Consider the following 23,019-nt stretch of genomic DNA (forward strand, 5'->3'; position numbering starts at 1 on the left):
TACAGACAGGAAATTGGATAAGTATAAAAAGCACTATGCATGAAACACTGACTCATCCAGCTTATAAGTCAAAGAATGAGTTTAGAATTACTAGTCATTCATCATTTCCTCCATCTCTTTCCATTTGTTAGGAGATTATCTATTCATATAACCTGAAGTTTTTTAGTTACCCCCTGTAAATCATTTCCACCCATGGTAATCTGTACCCTGTTCTTTTACCCTCCAAATGATTTTTTTACCATGTTTTCACACAGCTAGATGCTATTGCTAGCATACAGGGATCTGGTCTGCAGGTAAAGCCATTTGTGTTTCCTGCAGTTTCTGTCCTGCCAATATTCAAGATAGATACCTGTCAAAGTGCTCCTTAATTTCATTTCACTTGTAGAAAAATAATTAATTAGGGACAAAGAAAAACATCTTTCTATATACAATATAGTATTGGCAAGCCAGTGCTAAACAAGAGATTAATGAAAGTTTTCAAATTAATATTAATTTGCTGATAACTTTATTGATTATGACCTCCCGTCTGTAAACAATAAGAGATAACTCTTGTTCTGTTTGGGGCACTACTCAAAGTTTGAATGGGATGGATTGCTTATGATTGATGAGAGATAAACTAAAACTATATAAATAGTTATTATATATATGTATATATGCAGGTACATATAAACTAAAACTATATATAATTTCCTAGAACAGCTTTAATTTTTTTTTATCAGTTTGTTTATTTATTTATTTTACTTTTATCTACCCCATGACATGATTCAAAAAAGTTAAAAGTTACTCACTCACCATAGAGAAAGTTACATATCAATTTCTAATTATTTATCCATGTTCGATTCAGACTACAAGTATCAACATTCTAATCGGGGGAGAAATCATCAGTTGATTAGAACTAGAACTTTATGCATCTCATTCAAACAAGGAAACCTAGCTAGTGTTGACGGATACAAATTTCAGTGAAAAAACTTGGTAGTCTCACGAAGTTCAAGAGTAGCCAACGATCATTGGTCCACCAGCATCGAGTCTCCAGTTTAGTAGAGGTCTTAAGTTCAAATCTCATGAACGACACTTGATGAATAAAAATAAAAAGTTCAACAGTACAAAAGTTTCCAAATGATCACAAGTTAGTGATGATGTCCATCGGGGCCACCGGGACTGACTCGCTTGGAGTCCGTTAATCCACTTCCTAAGGCTGCAGCTTGCCTTGTAATGCTAGCCCTTAAGGCTTTAATCTGCATCAATGCCTGCTGCTTGCTCATCTTGCTTAATAATGGAGCAGGATGAGGACGAGACTCAGAGTTGGAAAATATAAGCAAAACCAGGAAAAGGCAGAACCCAAATTTGAGGCTTGCACGAGGAGCCATTGTGTAACAAATTGGGTCTTAAAAATTGCTCAATGTGTAGAGGGTAGAGACTTTGAGCCAGGCTTGTTGGATATGTATGAGTTCTATATATTTATAGAGAGACCTCCATGGATTTTCCTTTCTAATATTCTATTAATATTGAAAGCACTAATTAATGGGGGTAAATAGAACAAATTAAGACCCTGTTGAAAAGGGTTAGTCTATGCAATCCACTACCAAAGAAAACAAATTTCCATTCACAAGTGAAATTTGCTTTGTTTTTGTAGTATCAAATTGTGCACGTGAGGTTTTCGTGCATGATTTTTTCCATCATTTTTCTATCATGTCTTAATTTTATCATTTAAAGCTATTCTTATCTTATTCTCATAATAAAATGCTCTCTTATATAAGCATAGGGATTCTCATCATGATCTAACATACATGAAACAATTCAACGTGAGATTCACAAAGATGATCAACGACTGTCAATCATCCACTATACACGTGAAAAACTGACTAAACAAAATATGAACATGTACACATATTATATTCTATTTTGCCGTCAGTTTGCTTTTAACTAGCTAGGTCTGGGTCTTGATTTGCATTGCATAAAGGAATGTTTTAGATACCAATAGAGTGTCTCTGCAAACGCATAGAACATATAATACTAGTTGATATTGCTATTCATTCTTGTATGTCATGTCTGATTATTACCTTTAAAAGTTGGTGCCAAGCCAAGTCATTAGCTTGGCCTTACGCAGCATGCATGAGGTTTTTTTTTCCTTTCTTTTTTCATTCATATTTTTTTTTCTGCAAGTGATGCATTATCGAGCTTTCGAATATTTGCTTTACCTTCAATAATCCAAGTTGAAATATTATATTTGTAGGAAAAGTTCAAATACTTTTTGGTACGTTACGTATGAGCTTTTCCAATTTGTCTCTTCTATGTATACTCCAAATTAAGTGATGCCCGCCTTTTCACTTTCCTTTCTTTCTGCTTCTTAATTCCTTCTTGTTGTCTAGTCCCGGTGCTTCGATTTGATTGAGCTATAGAGATTGATAATCTCTGTTGAACTTGGAAGATCTCTGAAAAGCTTCTTCCACATCAATATTATTAATAAATTTGCCATCGTTTAATAAGTAAATGAAGATTCTGCGCGGTCAGAAAATCCGATTTGCGTAGTCTTTGACCTCCACATTAACTCCAAATATTTTTTTGTTCATCAGCTTCGGGGCTCGATCGACCCACAACAAGATAAGTGATGCACTATAAACTCAGGTGGCCACTTTCATCATTTGGGGTAAGCTGTAGATAAGTTTGATTGAATATAAAACTGCTTTTTCCCAAAGTCAATCTTTATATAATTTATATTGCATCGATTATGCCGGTGAGTTGAAAATCAATGTGGGTTTAGGGTTTCGATAAGTACAAATCCATCTTCTAATGTAAGAGGTTCCACCACATATATAACCCACGGCTTATTAAACAAAATTGAATTGCTGCTAATAGAGTCACCGAAAGGTTAATGGATATATTTTTTTTTGCTTTTAATAAACAAAGGTTCATGGATCTTTGAAGCATGAATAGTCAAAGTGCTATTATAATTCGTAATGAAAGAAAAAGCAATTCAACTCATTTTCTTCCTACCAACAACTGCCTCATTATAGCATTTCCGACCAAGAGCCACATCCTCAACACCAATAGTAGTGTTCTATGTTAGTTGTGACACTATTTTCTTAAGGCCACTATGTAATGGGCCTTTTGATCACCAGTAATGCTTTTAAATTTGAAAGCGCATAGAAAATTGATGACCATTGTTTTTTTCTTCGTAAAATACTACGAGGTGTCCCCACACCTAAAAAAACAAGATTAATTTCCGTTCGAAATTCGATTTGCTCTTGACCACAAATTTCCCCCACTTGATGGCCATTATTTTGGTATAACATACATTGTGCAAAAGGAAGGAGTTCATTGAGAATACCCCACACCATCATAAAATGGTTAATTAAATGTTGCATGCATGATATGCATTATCCATATATGAAAATGTTATAGAACTTTTTATTATTATTCGAAGGAGTTGCATCTTAATTGGGGAATGATCCTAATTTGTCACCACATTCAAATGAGATACAAAGTTCCACTGCATATAGATAGATTGCACTAAATAACTAGTAATGAAGAAAACTTGTACACGCCTGATCTATTGCGTTGGACTCTCACGATACGTAGGGCTTACAATAAACAACACTCATTCTTGTAAAAGCCTAATGCAACTCGAATGCTTCATGTCGGGAGAGACTAATGATGATGTCGGGGATCGGGTCCTCCCGGACTCACTCTTTTGGACGTCTCGAAAAGCTTTCCAACTTGTCTTTCGATGCTAGCCTCCAACACTTGTTTGGCACTCTCCATCATGGCCTCTCTGTTGTTGCTCTTGTCTAACAATGGTGCAAGAGGACGGGCTTGATCAGAACTTGAAAATGAAAGCAAGACCAGCAAGAGACAGAACCAGAATTTGAGGCTAGCCATCATCAAGGTTGGGTTCTCAGAGCTTCTAAGTGTGGAACTCCACGTTATAGGGTATGGTCGGGGGTGTATTTATAGAGAGAGAGAGAATCCTTTAATGCACACGTCCTCGAATTAATGGGATCAGAGAACTTTAAGTAAAGCACAATTAATTTGGCTTTTCTCATCATGCTATATGCGGTGCATGAATATTCACATTCCTTTATTAGTCTAGATTTTCTTTAAAAAAATTGCAGTAATAAAAGATTTGATACGAGTTGATGCGACAAGAATTTGATAAGTTCACACTTCACATTCACATTCATTTTCAGTTCAAATTCCTTCTTTAATTGTTAATAACATCTCTCTAATTTCGTAATGAAGGGAGACTCACCTGAGACTGTGAATAAAGTGGGTCTTAGTATCTAACAGCTATACTCGAAAATTTTAAGTTGTTGAGGAATTGGCTAACATTGTATATCAAGCTAACAACCGTATGTGATAATCAAGCCGATTCCAAATTCTTAAAACGAATCAAGTTATACTAGGTCTATTTTTGTAAGAGATTAATATAGTCATCACAAATGTGTTGTGAGAAGAGAACAAATATTCAAATAATCTCATGGTGTTTATGCGTCTCTCTCTTTTCTCATAAGATCACCTAATGACACAAAAGAGATACGAACCGTCCCATCCGAATCTAAGTTTTGTAATTGTGGGACATGATCCTTTGCTTAATAATACCATGTCTCTTTTTCCCTTGCCTTTTATCGGCTTCCTACAAACATATTACCCCACACAAATCTATCTTTGTCGACTGTGTTAATTTACTTAAACTCAAAGGCAAAAGATACCAAGGGCCCAAAATTTCTCTTACACGTCATAATATTAATACGATCATGAATCTCCTGAAGTCTCTTTTGGCCGCATGCAGCATGCTGCATTTTTGTCAGCAAGTAAAAGTTTGCTGCCCAAGGCTTCGAACCATTAGATCAAGGTTACTATTTAGAGACTTTATTCACATACATGTCTGAGGAAACTGCCAGACAGACTATAGATACTAATTGGAAATTGGAAAGCTTTCCCATTACCATAATATTTGTCTGCTTCTGTTCTCCAATGTCAGCCTCAGAAATTGGAGCAACATCAACAGTACTTTCCCATTTCAAAGGTGGGTTTGCATATATTTAATGAATCTCCAAATTAGTCTCTAGAGTTGCTGAATGTTATAGATCCTGCATGCTTTGTATGTCCACTCTCTTTAGTTTAAATATTAGTGATTTCGTTCTTTTGCATCTGAGTTTGATGCAATGACGGATTCATGTTTGGGCTAAAGTGGGTTCTAGTTCAGTGTTGATTTTGGAGAGAGACGAATTAGGTTAGTTGTGTAAGATCAATCCAGAAAAATTAAATAATAGCCCACCACTTTTTCTAGAAAGCACCACGTATCAACAGCCAAATACTTTAATACTTCAATTACTATATCTTTTTTTTCTCTCTCTCTCTTCTTTAGTTTATTCAGCTTTTGATTTGGCTCTAATAATGTTTATATATTTCTCTGATTTTATTTTTTTTGAATTTATTGATGTTGCTTCTTTTGGAAATATTGAAATATGGACTCTCCCTAAATAAACTACTCTGCTAACCCAAAGTCCTCGAGCTTCAAATTGTTTTTCGTCTGAGCCTTTGAATTTTGGTTTTTCTAGATTTTCTTTGTTCAGTTATCTCTCTGAAAATAGTATTTTTCTTTTAATGAATTCTGAAAATAATTTTTAATCTCGGAAATATACTCAAAAAATATACCACTTGCATTAATCTGAAGGAAATGTTGCTTTTGATTTATATATATATATATATATATATTTGTTTAAAAATAGGGCATATAATTGATCCCAACAAAAAAATAATTTACCCACTCTTATAAATATTCTTGAATCTGCCATTAGTTCGATCCCTTTTTTCGTACATTAAAGTGATTGTATACGAGGTTTAGATTGGCCTTGAATATTTTTATCGCTCGGAGTTTCTATTCGTTGTTCATCTATTTTATCTTATTCAATTCCAGTTGATGTACCTGTACATGTAGTTTATGGTTACAGTAGCTAGTGTTGCAGGGCAGCTAGATAATCACCACCCCCTTGATTTAATTGTCGTTTTCCTTCAGTTTAAAATATTGCTGACAAGGACAAACCTATGGAATTATGATGCCTTAATTCTTGCCCAAAAAGTGCTAAATCCAAATAACACATACGACTTAACCCCACCATAACGACTAATATTAATAATGCCAAAAGGGGAATTCGCAGGCTTATTTCCTCATCCACCAATATCATTGTCGTCTTTGCTCATCTTTGTTTTACACTAAGCATAAATCTTTGTGGATTAATGATACAAAAATATTGATTTTTTTTCAAAAAAAAGAATTGATTATTTATTTGATCAAGCAAAGCGTAAGCCATTTAACCATTTGATGGTGATCATTTCAATATTTTTATGGAAAACAGTTGAATCACTGAAATATAGTGCGAGTAAGTTTCATCATGCGTCCTCAAATTGCACTATTTTAGAAATTTCTCAACAAATAGCCAATGGTAGATGTGTATATAGTTAGAGGGATTCAATTGAGGAATTTCTCAGATAAGTTTATTTAAGGGGTATCTTTGTAGGGTTCATACATTGTATTTCAATAATCTGAACCATCTTTAACATTTGTATAGTATTCTGTTATATATTGCCTTTATTTTATGCAATTGGGTACCCTATGAGAAATTTTTTAGTGTGAAAGTCTACCGAAAGTATAGTATTAATTAATAAATAAATACACATATTATAATATGAGTGGAATGATAGCATCACATAATGATGTGACAATCACACCAAAATTACTTAGCCCTTAGGACTTTTTTTTTCTTAAGAAATTATGGAATTCAGCTAAAAAAACCACTAGTCACAAAGGTTTAATATAAACTAGTCAAAAAGGACCATTACAATTACGGAGAAATTTGATATCAATATTAAGATAATATGATGCACCTCCACTAACGATCACACATTGCTGTCCAACTAAGATTGCAAACTTAGAATAATAAAATAAATAAATAAAGCTTGGAAAAACTAAGTCAGAACAATACAAATAAAAACTCTCTCAAAGAGATGCGAAAAACTCTCACAAAAGATAGATGAAAAACTACACATAAAACCCAAAGAGAGTACTAGCTGGATTGCAACCCCACTGTCACAAAGCCAACCCACTGTTCGCAAACACTAGAAGATAACAGATCCGCACCAATTGACTTTCCTCTTCAATAAATAGAGCAGAGTCACAAAAAAATGATAGATCCGTATAGATCTATTATAAAATTACGCCACAAACGAGTCAATGAAACATAGAAGAAGAGAATGCGTGAGGGGGAAGCAAGGTGTATGGGAAGTGGGGGAGGTGGAGAGGAAATGAAAAAGAGAGAGAGGGGACAAAAAGCATGGTAGCCACCACCCCAAAAGAGATGGGCGATATAGGACTTTTCTCTCTTAAGTTTTGATTAAGATTAGAGCCTAGATAACCGTCTCAAACTCACATTAAAGGAGGTATAAATAATTAATTGTATATTATATTTAGGAAAACATAATATATATATATATATATACATAAAATAAAGGAGTCAAAAAGAAAAGAAAATAAAAGTTTGCGTGTCAAAGAAACAAAATCGAAAGCTATAATAAAATAAAAAGAGTAAACCCACACACAATCACATCACAGCATGCAGTAATGATGCATGCATTACCGGCCCATTAATTTTCAGGTTTAGTAAACCCATAATTAACATAATGTAGACATCCACAGCCGAGCAGCATGTCACGATGTGTCTGGCTGGCTGGGTCACTCCCTCGCGCATTATATTATAGTGGCAGTTGACCACAGCAGCAGGGCCTCAATTTGATTATTTAAGCATTTGACAATTAATATTTATGTTAATCCAGGAACTTATTATGGATAATGCTTCACTAATCATGATAGGGACTTTGACATTCTGAATGAAAAGTTGGTTTTTAAGGATATGGAAAAGGATCTCAATGAATTCATCAAATGATACGACAAGCAACTTACGCATGATTTTTGCCTGCATCAATCAATGTATACTAGCAACCTTGTGCAATTGGATATCAGTTTATTGGCTCTTGTGTCTTCTCAACTTAGGGACGTGAGTTATCGAGTTTTTATCATCCTGTTTTGCCATATAGTGTAATTTACTGATCGGAATTGTCTATTTTTTATTTTGGAAGAGAATAACGTGAATGTATTATTGAAGAGGAGGTAATCAATACAAAAAGAGAGACTAAAGTTTAGAGGATTAGGCGAGCATTCCTACACATAAGGGTTCCGTAAATCGTCAAACTAACCATAACCAACCTCTTTCTGTGAGACAAATTATCTGTGGGACGGATACGGGTGAAACACTGACCAAATCTCTATCTTTTAGATCATTACCGACCGATCATCTCTACAGCCCCTTTCAATTCTTCAAATTATACCTTCTCTTGCTTGTTCGAAATATACATTTAACATACATGTTACGGTTGACCACATTCAAGTCATCAACGTTCGTGACAACGTGGAAACCATAATACCATATCCAAGAGCTCTCTCACCAACCGATTCTTCTACGCATAGAGACGTGAGAAAGTACAAAAGGCTGATTGGATAATTAAGATAAAATTAACAAGTTCATTAATGATGAATGACGATAAGTTGATGCAATTAGGAGGTGGCTCTGCATAACAAATGTTGGTAATTGCGTGATGATCAGGCTATTTTATTGCTTATTATTTGTTTCTATGTCTCGCCAATATCGACTTTCTTATAGACTTAGCACTAGCTGAAGCTCTTCATTTATATGAATCTATACGCTTATCAACTATCAATAGTATCCCTAGCTTTTATGTAATCTTTTAATGCATACTAGGACTAAAAGGCACTACCCTTTTGTAAAGTTATAATTATCACTTTTTTGGCTATAAAAGTCAGTTTACTTTATTTTTATATTTATTGGCACAGCCTTTCAAACAAGAAGTTGCTTGGAGGTCAAATAATAAGAAAGCAACTGTTTTCATCATCTTGGCTTGAATTCATATTTTATATGGGGATGGGTTGTTGAAAAGAACAAGGTTGTGGAGCTGAATCGGATTAAGCTAGTGGACGGCTGCTTTTCCAGCACTGCCTAGAAATTTAGAAATGTTATCACCTCCACTATCTCCGTTTCATGCTAGTGTTTCTCTTGAAGTTGTGATCATCTGTAAAATAGAAACTCACGAAAAGAATACAAAAGAATGACATATTTCTCTGCAAATTAGTACCTGAAACTAATCACATTTAACAGAAGAAATCTATAAAACATAAATCAAGATCATGCAGCATTTTACTTAAAATTATCATATCATTACATAGATGATCAATTGTCTTCTTCATCTTTCACTGTGTGTCATCAACATTGTAGTTCAAATGTAATATTACAGATTTGACTATGAGTGAAGATATTTGGCCATTGGTACAAGATCAGACTGTGGCACAGTGCACGCACAGACACCCTTAAGCTCGAAGGTAACGTCATGAATTTTAGCATTAAAATGTAACAATGTTCTATGGCAACATCCTAATAACTATTCAGGAAGTAATGGTAATCTGTCTACATTGGAGAGTGAACCATTCCTATCATTGGTACCGAGAAAGTCATCAAATCCACTATCAGCATCAATTATTTTGCTAGTATGATTCTCTTCTGTCGTTGTAGTATGAAATGGAAGGATACGGAGGCGCACATCTGGCTCCTTACCAGTTCTTTCTGCTTCTAGTTGGTATTTTCGAATAAGGTCAATCTGAGCAGATATAATGTGAGATGCCCTTGGAAGAAGTTCCACAGGTTCCCCTTTTGGAATTACAACCTGCTCAACGGCTATTCTTGCCTCCTGTATGATGAATAAATATTTTATGGAGCTGTATTGCATGCAAAGTTATTGAACTAAACTTTGATTAGACTCAACGTCCCAGAGAAATCCCTCAACCAATTATTTGTAAACTAAAGCACAGATTTCTGCCAAGTTATTATCAGATTTCGGCTTCAGCTTTTAACTGTCTGGATTGGCTTGTGCTGAAGATAGCATAGTCAATTCTTGCCCACTTGAAGCAATCCAATCACAAATTTTTAAAGAAAATGTAAGTGGGGGGAGAAGGTTCATAATCACCTCTAAAGCATCAATCTTCTCAGATGACTTCATATTGTCTATCGACCCATAATCCTTCAAACCATCTTTATGATCACTCATTAATGCCCGAACTGCCTTTCTTATTTCCACCAACGAGCTTGACTGGAAGAAAAAGAGAAACCAATGGTGAAACCATAACCAAAAAAAAGTTACTAATAAAACTAGCAAAGCTAGTGCAATCTTGATTACCTTAGTCACATAAATGGGTATTCCATAAGATTTAGCAACTGCTTGAATTCGGGGATTCTTCTTGAGCTTGGATTGCAAGGCAAGTAGTGCATCTGCCTTGCTGATATCATCTATGAACTGGACAGCAGCTTCATCCATCTTCAACTGTTTAATCCCTTGTATCACGCTTGCTTCTAAGATCTAAAATAACTGCTCATTTTGTAAGTATTAGGCTTGAAAATAACTTACGTAATCACACTCCAGCTTCTATATTTTGAATCTATTTTATTTCATTTTTATTCTTCTTTTTGGACTGAACAATGCTGTAATTTCAGTTAACCAGGATAAGATGAGTATTAACCCCAGAATTTACATGCCTTTTTTTATTGACCAAAAAGCTATGAGGTATAGCAAATATAGCTTTTGTGAAACATCAATCAGTAAGAGGCTAAACCCTGTTTCACCGACCGCTTAGCCATAGCCAGGAGTTCAAAAGAAAAGCTGCAGTTGTGTATTCAGGCGGGGCCGCGGAAGACAAGAATATGCTACTCTGCTATTTAACTTGTCATTTCCTCTAACTAAAGAAACATAGGTGAGCCACATTGAAGAACATGGCACATGTGATTGGAAGATAAAATGTTGTGTCAATATCCTATAGGATTTATAATCTTCTCTGATTTTTCTTATATTAGATATTACTATTAGTCACTAGGAAGCACAGGTATGATAGCAAGCTTGTCACAAAAGATTCTTCGTTCAATAGTTGCCCCATCTGTAACAAGGGTGATGGGAAGCAGGAAGAATGAAGACCTTTAACAGTTTCTAGTTCTAATTGGTTGTGAACTGTTACAGAGGTAGCATTTTTCACATTGTCCTCTCTTTCTCTCTCTAATTTTCAAGGTAGTGACGTCTTACCCCATAAACAAACAAGCGAGGTTGTATCCTTTCATCCATAGAATCCTCTTGCATATTGGGAGAGACCACAGGAGTGAAATCAATATGGCCAAATCCTCTGTCAGCCATATCTGGAGCATCTTCAATAACATATTCGTCCTCTTCATCCAAGGAACTGTGGAGAAAAATTTCCCTTTCAGTAGTTACTTCTGATCCCCGAGAGTGAATTTTACGAACTTCAAAATTTGGGAAACGACCTTCACCAGCATAACATGATTTTCAGATTTAATTCATAATTTATGGGAAAGGAAAATGAAAGCAAAAAGAAATTACGCTTCCAAAGAAGCATACCTGAGAGGATAGTATCCACTGTTGTTTCTAAGCTACGATGAACTCTCAACTCATCCTTTGAAATTATCTCCACCCCACAACTAAAGGTTGCAGGTCCTTTCCTTTCTTGCACTGTCTTCTGAACCCCCCTCCGGCTGGCCTCTTCATCCCCTAGTGTCACGCTCTAAAAAAATGATTGCAATGATGTAACTGAACAGAAATAACTTGAACTCATACAACCATTATAATTAAAATAAATAGAAGTCAAAGAGAAAATTATATGACTTAGCAGAAAGAGATCAATGCACTGCCATCACTACTTTAGCACAACCCAAAGACCGACACTTGATTGTCAAGCTCAGCAAGAAAAAATGAAACACCAAAGAGAAGGGAGAACATAAACATACTAAAAAGAAAGAAAGAACTAATTATTATTTAATAATGAAACTAAACATACTAAGTTTAATGCAAGAATATATAAGCGGTATATATATGCGATGATGCCATGCCAATGTTATTGAATGTACTATATGTGGTAAATTGCAATATCATTTTTACTATGGCCAACTAACCTGTATTCCTCCAACAAGCATCTCTAATGAAGGATTCATTATCAAATTCTCGATAGTTACACCATGAGCAGTGGCAACAAGCTGAATTCCACGTTGCGCAATTGTGCTTGCAGCCATTGCTTCAAGTTTAGTGCCAATTTCATCAATTACAATCACTTGTGGCATATGATTTTCAACAGCCTCTATCAAGACCTGAATAAAACGAGAGATATGAGCATAAGAATCAATTAATGATGGAAACACTCACATTGTAACATGCTGCTAAATATTTAAATGTGTACAAAATGACAGTTACCATCTGTACTCTGTCATTTTAAATATTTCCAAGTTGATGCATTTTGTTCTAAGTTCTATCTGTCCAAAGAGATTTAGGTATTTGTAGATATTGGATTAAGCCCATCCCCAGGCACAGATGCACACACACACACAGATATACAGAGACAAAAAGAGAAGAAAATAGAGGAATGAGAAAGGAGAATGACATTGTGAAAGGTATTTTCTGGGAATTAAGGTAGCATTACCACAAAAATGTGATGAGAAAAGATCCTGTAGATTAAATAGCACAGCATACCGCAGAAAAAATTAGTCCTTACGCTATATGAGCTTATGGGGGAAACAAAAACTTTTCTTTTTATCTGGGGAGGGAGGATTTGAACTATGGACATCTTCCAACAAAGTGGAGAGAAATACCACTAGACCAATAGCTAGTTGGTAAGTCCTTACTCTATATGCATTCTTCACGACTATAGTTCAAAATTTTCATTGGCCTACACATTTGAGATCCATCAGAGAAAACTCTAATTAATGAAAATTCACCCTTATCTTGTCAATACAAATAACAGGATTTAACAAAATAACTGATAGAATACACTTTTCAATCATGCCTTATGTTGCAAATCAGAGACGGGCACTTGCATTCGCCGAGCATTGCCTATTCCCGAATGGGGTATATCGCCATCCCCACCAATCTCATTTGAGGTGTCAACAATCATGACACGTTTCTTATAATCATTTGCAAGCATTCGAGCTATTTCCCTGCAAGTTAGAACATTTTGGCGATCAGATTGATAGACTCATGAAAAAGCATCCAAAACCTGCATGTTCTAAGATTGCAAAATAACTACAATTTTGATACTTGTGATAAATGTAAACAAAATAACTATATTATCATAGGATTTAATTGATACTTGTGATAAATGTAAAGATAATTCAAGATATTCCTGACTGGAAAACATATCAGTACAACAGAGTGCATAACTTTAAAAATTCTAATTCCTTAGTAAGTATACTATCTGCCAGATCTTGTGTAAAATGCATTGCAACTTCTATATTTCCTGCATTCTATTTTTACTTAGATATTGCAACAGTGTGCGTTCAAGTCAAACAGAGAGAAAAGGCAAGACTAACCTGATGATTGTTGTTTTTCCTACACCTGGAGGCCCAATGAGTAACAAAGAACCACCATCTTGAACCAAATCTCGCAGCAAACTAGCACTGCCACATATTGCCCTACCAACACGGCAAGTTAGACCAATGATGGCACCTTTTCTATTCCTAATGGCACTAATGCGGTGTAATGTCCTGCTAATTCCTGCCCGATTGTCGATGGCAAAATCGCCAACCTACAGCATCCAGATAGTTAATGCCAAATATGGTACTCTGTTATATAATCAATTTTATAAATAAATAAATAAAACTCTAGAACAAAATGGGTGGTGGTACCCTTGAGCTTTGGCTAAGCTAGTAAGGGAGGGTGAGGATGGGGTAGGGAAATTTTGAAAACTAGCCGACTTTCAGACCTTTTAAAGACTTTTAGCCCTTCTTTTAGATTCTGAAAATTTTGACCACTCAAAGGGGACTCAAGTGGTTATATTTCTAAACTTTAATATATAAAACATAAAATAAATAAAAAGGCTAAGTCTTTAATGGGTGCAAAAGATAACAAGTTTTCAAAATCTCCCATATAGAACAAATTTTAATGCTTCACAACACACTTTTTGGTATTCGCTTAAGGACATGACTAGACTCTAGACTATCTCAATTCGTAATTAGATATTTCAACTTTTGACCTCTACCTCATTTATCATTTCCATGCACAATTTCAGCCCGAAAAGTCCTTTTATACCCTAAATCTAGTCTACGTGAATGGTTAAAACCATTTTTTGTATCCTGTGATATCAAGCCACTCTCTTTCACAGTCATACAAGTTCAGGACAAACGTACAACATTGCACCATAATGGCAATTGTTATATCGCCCTGGGTCTTATTAATCCCCCAATGAAAAACTAACGTATTTGTACATGCAAACTTCATATAAATGATCTTTGGGTTTGTCATTCTTCCTTTTACAAGGAACTCCAAGTCCGCAAAAATTAACAAGGCGGCATAAGTCTGATGGCTTATAGTTCTCTCTCACCCTCCTGTTTCTTTGTACGTGAACAAAGGAGCATTCTTCAAAATTTACAGGGGAGATTATCTTATAGGGAATAATCATAAAATAGAAATACTATATTTGAACTGTTAAGAAGAAAAATGTGTCCCGACATGACAATGGAGCATAAATGAATAGATAACTCATACTGCAGATCAACCTCTTATTTCTCCCTCCTAACTCAAAATCCCACTAGGCCATTACTAACACTGGGTAATAAAACATTTACACAAAAGTCCAATGAAGAAAAAACTAGTTAATTACGCAGCGCTCAATGATAGTCCTTTCACAATGCAAAGTACATCGATAACCTCCTACTGTTTTAGTCTACATATTTAACCTACTTGCAACAAGACGAAAAGCATTTTCCATAACCTAAACCCAAAACTCAAATCAGTTACGTTTTGCATAGCTGACCCAGCAACAAAAACTCATGACATTCAACAGCCATGATTAATATCCACACAAAACCATCAACCTAAAACTACCACGACACATTAAACGTGTATCACAATCCAAGTCAATTTCTCAAACAGTCAGTGGGCAAAAATAGTTCACCTGAGAAGTAGCATGCTCAAGATCCTGAACCGTAATAGGAAGCTCCGACAACACAAAATCCCCAGAGGGAAACCGAGCCAAGGGCTTTCGACCCAAGTCCATAACCACTTCAATCAATTGGTGAAGCTCCGGGTGCTCGCCAACTTTCTGCCGCATTTCTTCTGGCAAAAGCGCCAAAAGGCGGCCCAATTCCACCTCCAAATCTTCCTCGTCCGGTGAAGCAGAACATGATGATGGACTTGAAGAACACAGAGAACCCAGAAATCTTGGGTACCCAGAAGGGATTTTGGTGAGAAAGTGAGGAAAATATGTGTTTGGCGGGGATTTATGGAAAAAAGCTAGGGTCTTGCATTGGAATTTTGGAGGTAAAGTTAAGATATGGAGTTGGGTTAGAGGTTGTGGGTGAAGCAGATGAAAACAATTACTGAGCATCTGTTTTGGAGGGAAGAGTAAAATGCATGAGTCACAGTTGGTGATCCAATTCCAAACTGTTTTTTCTTTTTTCTTTTCGCATATGAATTTAGATAACGGAGGGAGAGATTAAGGAGGTGTCTCTCAGTTGTTAAAGGTTGGATAGGATGTGCCAAAATTTATGCTTTTATTCTTTTCTGATATCTATAAGGGGGCATTGGGGGGAATATGCAGATTCTCAGCCACAATCGATTGCGTTTCAAAGCGTAACATGTTTTTGGTTGATAAAAGAAATAAAATAAATTCCACATTTTCAATGGTGAATCACAGAAACAAACAAAAAGAAAGGGTTGGGCCTGAGCCGATATTGTTTAAGCTGATGTTTTGTAACTAGGCTATCATGATGTAATGGCTGTCGGCTCCATTGGGCTCAGTTATGAATGTCTAGAGCTGCAACTCATATATTTTTTTTTTTTAAATACAAACTCTATTGCTTGGGCAGCAAGGTTGATTGCTTGGGCTGCAGGGTTACTAATTTGTTGTCCTTAGAATTATAAATAATTAAAATATTACATCACTTTTAAAATAAAAAAATTTAATCTCAGTTCAAGCATAAACCAAACGCAGGATAATACTGTTTTCTTATCAAGCTTCTCAATTTGCCATTACACCAAACTCTGGACAAGTCTTATAAAACTAGAGATCTTTTGAGCAATAAACGAGGCCTATCTACATAATTCTAACTCTATAAATAGAGGTGCTAATAAATCATGTAAAAACAAAAACAGGCGCTATATTTTCTCTACTCTCTCTCTTCCTTGCGTTGTTCCCGAAATACTGGACATCAATCTATTTAGAGAAGACAAGGGCAACAATCCCAAAATCATCAGCGATTCTCAACAACGTCGTTTCAAAGGCATAGAGATCGTCGACAAGGTCATTCAGCTCGACAAAGAATGGCGTTAGCGTAGTTTCTCTCTCTCTCTCTCTCTCTCTCTCCCCTGAGCTTTTTTCATGAGCTTTTAGTATTGAAGTTTTGATCGTTTTGGTGAAAATATGTAAATGTTAGTCTCAATTCAAGCTCGATAATCTTTGGAAAGAGTTCAATAAGATCAACAAGCAAGTTTCTCAGCTCAAGATGACAAGATTGTCAGTATTTCATCTCTCTCTTAATTTGGTTTTTTTTTCTTTTTCTTTTTCTTAGTTTTCAAAATTTTCTTAGGTTACAGGATAGTTTTCTGAAAATATGTTGTTTAGCTAAAAATCTATGTTTCTATAATTCCAAATAAGCAGATTCTATTATTAGTTCCATCAAAAGCAGTTTGACTGAATTTGTTTTCTTTGGGATTCTATATTTCTTTTTTGGAATCCTGGTTTGTTATTCATGTATGATGTAACTGAATATTAAAATTTTCAGGGATAAGAGGTTGGTGGCGGAGAAAGAAGTTGAAGTTCGAGAAGCTTCAAAACAGTTGAATTCCAAATTGGAAGTCATTAGAAACCCTAATCCAAAATCTGATTGCTACAGGTAGAAGATGACAAATATCGGATTGCTACAGCTGAACAAGCACTTTGTGCCTATTATATGAATGATTGGATCCATCCATCCCAGCTACCATTAAGGTTGTAACGTCTTGCTGGAAGTTTTAGCTATAAAAGAGTTATTTGTATGTTCCGCTCATTAATTTTTAGGATTCTTTCCTCAGATATGCTGGATATTCGTCTTGTTTCCGTAAAGAAGCTGGTTCACACGGTCGGGATACCTCGGGAATTTTTAGAGTTCATGAGTTTGAGAAAGTTGAACAGTTTTGTATTACAAGCCCAAATGACAATGAGTCTTGGGAAATGCACGAGGAAATGATCAAAAACTCCGGGCATTTTTATAAATCGGTGTTGTGATTTTCAGTTAAACCTCCCCTATCGTGTCATGGCTATCGTTTCTGGTGCTCTGAATGACGCCGCAGCAGCAAACAAGTATGATCTGGAAGCATGGTTCCCTGCATCTCAGACTTACAGAGAGCTGGTCTCTTGTTCAAACTGTACAGACTACCAGTCAAGAAAATTAGAAATTCGATACGGGGGAAAAAGGTTGGTCTGAATGTGATGCATATTCTTCTTTACTGCTGATTGCACTTTTAATTAACATATAGACTTTGGTTATGTGTGCCTTATATATTCAAAAGGAAATGAGCAAAGATAAGAGGGAGTTTAGAACCAATTACAATGGCCCTAGGAAAGAAGCTCCAAATATTGGACTGGGCCTTTCTCTCCTTGATTGGCCCTTAGATGAGAGCCCTTTTACTTCATGTCCTGACCCAAGAACCCACTTAGCTTGAAACATACCCTCACTCTTTTTCTTTGACAAAAAATTGAAGAGAGTAAACAATTTTATGTCATTTCCCTTGTGTTTGACTGTTGCAAGAGTTCCTGAACTGAACCGCCACTAGTTAAGATCTCTAAGGAGATGATGATTTGTCAAATATCATGGTGATTGATGGGTAAGTTAAGAGTTGTTTTTTAAGTGGGTCCAAAAAATTATAACTCTTTGCTTCCAAGTCAATATCTTAAGTTAAGATTCATATCATGCCTTGTATTTTGGCTTATAATAAAGCATGATTTTGAAAGTTCATTTGAACTTTTCCAATTTTCTTTAATAAGTGTGATGCTCTGTTTGGTTGAGAAGATACCAGACATACCTTGATAGAGACAAGTGCATTGTTGCATTGTTGCCCCAATTGAAAAGTGTTCACAATGATTATAAGTTTTGATTTTATCATAAGGCAAACGAGGATGCTTGTTTGCCCTTAATTGGTATGTTTTAATACATGTACGTTCCTCAACGGTCGAGAGTCGTCCACTTGTATAGTTGAAAGAAGAAAATTAAAATTTTCACAAGAATACTACAATCGAAAGAAGATTAAAAATCGACCCCCAAGTCAATTTGACCCTAATTTTTTGTTAGTGCATTTCCATTTATTTCCAAGACAATTAACTATCACAAGTACACATTTGAAACCTAATAAGGAAAGTTTTTTTCTCAAGCTTAAATAATAAGCTAAAGTTTTCTTGCTCAAGAAGCATTGATCCTTTTCTCAATTGTCAAATTCTTAGACATGCGCATTTAGAAAGGGAGAAATTTCTATCTTTCACCGTCAATTGAAAATAACTTTGGTTTCTAGTGGAAAAGGAATCGTGTTCTCAGCAATGCATGAACAACAAAATGAGAGAAAAGAAAAACTATCCAAGCAAATCCAAGATTCCATTTCGTATGGAAAAAGAATTGGCTCCTTATTAACCAAACATAATTTATTTATTTTTAAATTTTTAAATTTACCAACAATTTTCTAATTGGACACAACACAAGAGCAACAAAAATCAGGGTTAGCAGCATAAAAGGTGTGGAGAAGGTTCCAAGTATTTTTATGTCACCGTCCCGCAGCACATGACAACAACCAAGCTTTTTGACAAAACCCTTCACCACACCACACCATGTCCAAAAAGATGCACTCAATTTAGGCATGCTTTCAAACTCACCCACCATCTCTCTCTTTCTCACTGTCTGAAATCAACAAGTATACATGGACCCTAGCTATTTCATTTTAATACAAAATAATGTATTCTAATACTGACCTAAATTGATAAAGATTTTGTAGTACTCTTCAAGTTGCGTATGTATCTAGTCAATATACGTATAATCGGTTCGTATCTTACCCTATGACAAATCAACGGATACAAAAGTTTTTGTCTTGAAGAATGTCCATGGACACATTAGGCCAATGGACACATTAATGGTGGAAAAAGACTGCATTGATTGCACCATCCACATCATTTAAACGTCGTCAACATTGTGGTTGTCAATTGCCTTTGAAATGCCTAACCGCAAAAGGCTAACAACCAGTTGGGTCCTAACTGTAGCACCTTATAATTGTCAATGTAACTTGAACACAAGGGCATTGAGCCATGCCTACATTGGAAAACCACCGGTAAATTAATCTGAACGCATTGACATTCCGTTTCCGGCCAATTGTCAACTTCGAAAATGACTTCCCCAATCAAATTGACAATCAAGAAAATGGATCAAATGATGCCTCTTGTTTATCTCATGTGTGAGTAGACAGTGTAAGAAACTTATTTCAGAGTGCATGTATAAGGTTCCAAATGAAGAGTTCTTAAAAGCAATTACACATGCACCCTGAGATTATGTATTCGAATTTCTCCTCTCCTGATATCACTCGTGTAAATACAAAAAAAAGATTATATTCCAAAATGAAAAATGCTTCATGAGTAGTAAATAGTAATCTGAAAATCATTTCCAGTGGGCCTTACCTCACATGCCCAAAAGCCCTTCACCTTGGGCACCCTAGGACCCATGTCCATGACCCCACACAATCAACACCCACACGTGATGAGAAATTCCACGTGTCCTGTAAATTCTATCAAATGATTATTGTTGATTATAAAAAAATATAAAAAAACATTCGTTTCCCCATATGAAAATAAAATAATGAAAAAATATATACATGTACAACAAAAACTAGACCAACTGTAAAGTGGTTGGAAAACTATGGAGCAGTGTTAACAGTAACCCAGAAAAAATATTATTTTCTTTTTTCCCTCTCTTTGTCTCTGCCTGAAAAAGATAGGGCGCCGAATAAGGGACGCAACAAAACCCACTCCTAACCTTTTCCACACGCCCACACGTGTAAAGGATAACTCACAAATGGTCCTCCTCCTCTCATCAAGTCTTCTTCTTGTCCAAAAAAAAGGAGAAGAAGAAACTTTTCTAGATTCTATACGATCATATGCTGGTGATATGGTACAACAATCAATTCAGCAGACAACATTTTTGTCTACATGGAAGATGATGCTTTCACAATCCACTAAATTATAAATTTATAAGCGATTAATCTTAAATTATATGTATCTGTTAAATTTTATTTGAGTTAGAATTCTAAGAATCGAGTTTAGGACTTTGTCCAAAATGCTTAAACTCAGTTTCTGTTATTGAATCACATGTGCAAAGAATAGAACATGTAATACTTTCTTTGAGTATTATAGTAGAATATGTAATACTTGCGCTAATATATATGACAAGTTCTTCACTTAGTAGTAGTTGTGGGTAAGAAACCATTCAAACGATCAAATCAAATCAATCCAAGTTGTTTTTTGGTTCAATTTTTAACATTTAAGAAAATGTAATCTTGGATTAACCAAATCAATCTATAATTAATTTGGTTCGGTTCGGTTGATCAATTTGAAAACCGCCTAAATCGAATCAACAAGAATTTATTTTATTATTTTATTGATATTTTGAATTTTCTCATTGATTATGACCATTTACTATTATCTTTTATCATATATAATGATTGATTAACAGGTTCAGGATCAATTTATGCAAACAATGAGACTCCCAAATCTCAAAAGATCAAAACTATTGGGTTGACCTAAAATGATTTTTTCTTTTTTTTTTCTCGACATCCCTCCCTGACCAATAAATAAAATACTTATATCTTCAAAATCCCAGGGATTCTGTCTTCTCTTGCATTTTATTCAGTACTGTAGCTGCACATTCTTTTCCATTCTCCATGAGATCTATGCTCTTTCTTTTTTTCTTCTTTTTTATTGTCATTTCTTGCTAAGTTCCATGAGATGTCTACATAAATAGAAACAATGTATTTATTTTTCTGTCTTGGCTTCCCTGACCAATAAAATAATTCATTTCCAATTTTCTATGAGATTTCTACGGTCTAGCTTTTTTCTTCCCAATTTTCCATAGCTTTTTTTTTTTTTTTCCTTTGCTAAGTTCCACGAGATTTATACTTCAAAGATTGATATTTATAATTTCTTGTTCTTCTCTTGATCCCTAAGCATCAAAAGGGTTCTTGTCTCTTGCGTTTTCCTCACTGTTCCAGCACATTCGTGTTAACAACTTTCTAGAGAATTCGAGCAAGTCATTGAAAGAATTAATTAATTATTATTTTTCAATGAAGCACAATATGCATATGGGTTAAATTAAATATTTGGTGTGTCAAATTATTTTTAAATAGCGGATTAGATTGATAAAATGCCAAAAATTCATGCAGTCTGAATAGAGTAACTAATCTTCTAATATAAGTTTGAGATTGAAATGCAAAAAATTTGTAGCTCAAACGACCAAGAGAAATTATTGTTTCGTATGAGATTCTGTTTTCAAAACTCTCATTCTTCAATATTGTTTGCATCAAAGAAATTGAAATTTGATGAACAAACTTAAATCACCAAGGAAGCCTAAATGATTGTGAAGTAGTAATTGAAGTTGGCTTTGAGATGAAACCCAATATGTGGAGAGACCTTTTTATATACATATATCAAAATGAACTCCAAAAACTATATATTATATGAATGATGAGTACAATACTTATCCATACACAACATTTTATATCTTTAACAATTATATTTATTAATACATCCAACTACACATGTACAAGAAACATTTCCATATCATTAGCAACTTGCCAAGGCTTGCATGCTCAGCAATTAAGTCTCAGTCCTTATAATTCCATGGTAGGGTTGTATTTCTGTTTCCTAGCTTCTTGTAATTATGTAGGAAAAGAAGATCTTCTTTCCAAAGTTTAGTATTTTGTACCTTTTTCAAGCTTTATTTCAAAACCCTTTTTTTTATTATATATATATCCTGAAAAACAGAAAAAAAAATATCATTGTGGGAAACCTTAAAACTTTCGAGCACTTCAAATTGATCCCATCTTTTGAGGTTTTGTTGTCTTCAAAGGTGGCAGAAGGGAAAAAAAGTTGTTCAAAACGCATTCTCCAACATATAATTTGTGCACCATTTTGCTATACCAATTTTCGTGCGTTGGCAGCACCTTGTTAGATTGATCGAGAGCTAGCTAGCAACAATTGATAGGCGCAATCTTCTAAGCTTGACAAGTTGCAAGGTGAACAGGCACCTTTTGACAAGTTGCTTGATTTTGAGGCTGCTCTATCAGAAATTCTGACATTGGGTTAGTCAAGGGACTAGGTTGTCGAGTCATTTGGCTAACTATCGCTTTTGATATATAAATCCTCAATTTCTTGAGTGATTAACGTAATTTCATATTAATCAATAGGTGTTAGTTGGATTGATTCAGATATTTGATGTGTTCTCAAGTGGTTTTATAGTTTAAACCCCCCATAATACCAATGTATGTGAGTTTCTCTCATCTTCTTCTTAATTATTGGCGATTTTCTTTTTTCTAACCCCCTCTCTCCCAAAAAACATTTTTAGAATCATTTTTACTTTGAGAGAGGAGGAAGCCACTATTCTTCCTCTTCTCTCTTTTCTCCCCTTCTCTTTTTCCCTCTCTTCTTTCCTCATTTTCAGACACAAAAAGTTTTCCCTATTTGTCTTTGTTTTGTTATGATTTTCCTTCAACCATCACAGGTGGCTGCGTCTCAGTGTCATATCTTCACCACCATCTTTTTTGCGGTTTTTTTATATTTGGAATAAGTCACAGAGATTCTTTGAGTTCTATGTGTAGTTTTCACTTCTTCTTTGTGAGAGC

General features: G+C 35.1%; 2 protein-coding genes and 1 pseudogene across 2 annotated transcripts; 1 reads left to right on the forward strand and 2 right to left on the reverse strand.

Annotated features, from left to right (window-relative positions):
* LOC18779510 (CLAVATA3/ESR (CLE)-related protein 1) lies at positions 3,387-3,980 on the reverse strand. The gene has a single exon (XM_007212266.2). The coding sequence runs from the start codon at positions 3,880-3,882 to the stop codon at positions 3,649-3,651; it is 234 nt and encodes a 77-aa protein (XP_007212328.1). The 5' UTR covers positions 3,883-3,980; the 3' UTR covers positions 3,387-3,648.
* Positions 9,239-15,499, reverse strand: LOC18779078 (uncharacterized protein ycf45). Its single transcript, XM_020562777.1, has 9 exons — positions 15,068-15,499; positions 13,485-13,699; positions 12,962-13,112; positions 12,078-12,269; positions 11,527-11,689; positions 11,197-11,432; positions 10,303-10,482; positions 10,093-10,215; positions 9,239-9,816 (listed from the first exon to the last, which is right to left on the reverse strand). The coding sequence occupies exons 1-9, from the start codon at positions 15,497-15,499 to the stop codon at positions 9,511-9,513; spliced, it is 1,998 nt and encodes a 665-aa protein (XP_020418366.1). The 3' UTR covers positions 9,239-9,510.
* Positions 16,435-17,576, forward strand: LOC109948608 (annotated as a pseudogene).

This window comes from Prunus persica, chromosome G4 (assembly GCF_000346465.2).
Source record: "Prunus persica cultivar Lovell chromosome G4, Prunus_persica_NCBIv2, whole genome shotgun sequence".
Lineage (NCBI taxonomy): Eukaryota > Viridiplantae > Streptophyta > Magnoliopsida > Rosales > Rosaceae > Prunus > Prunus persica.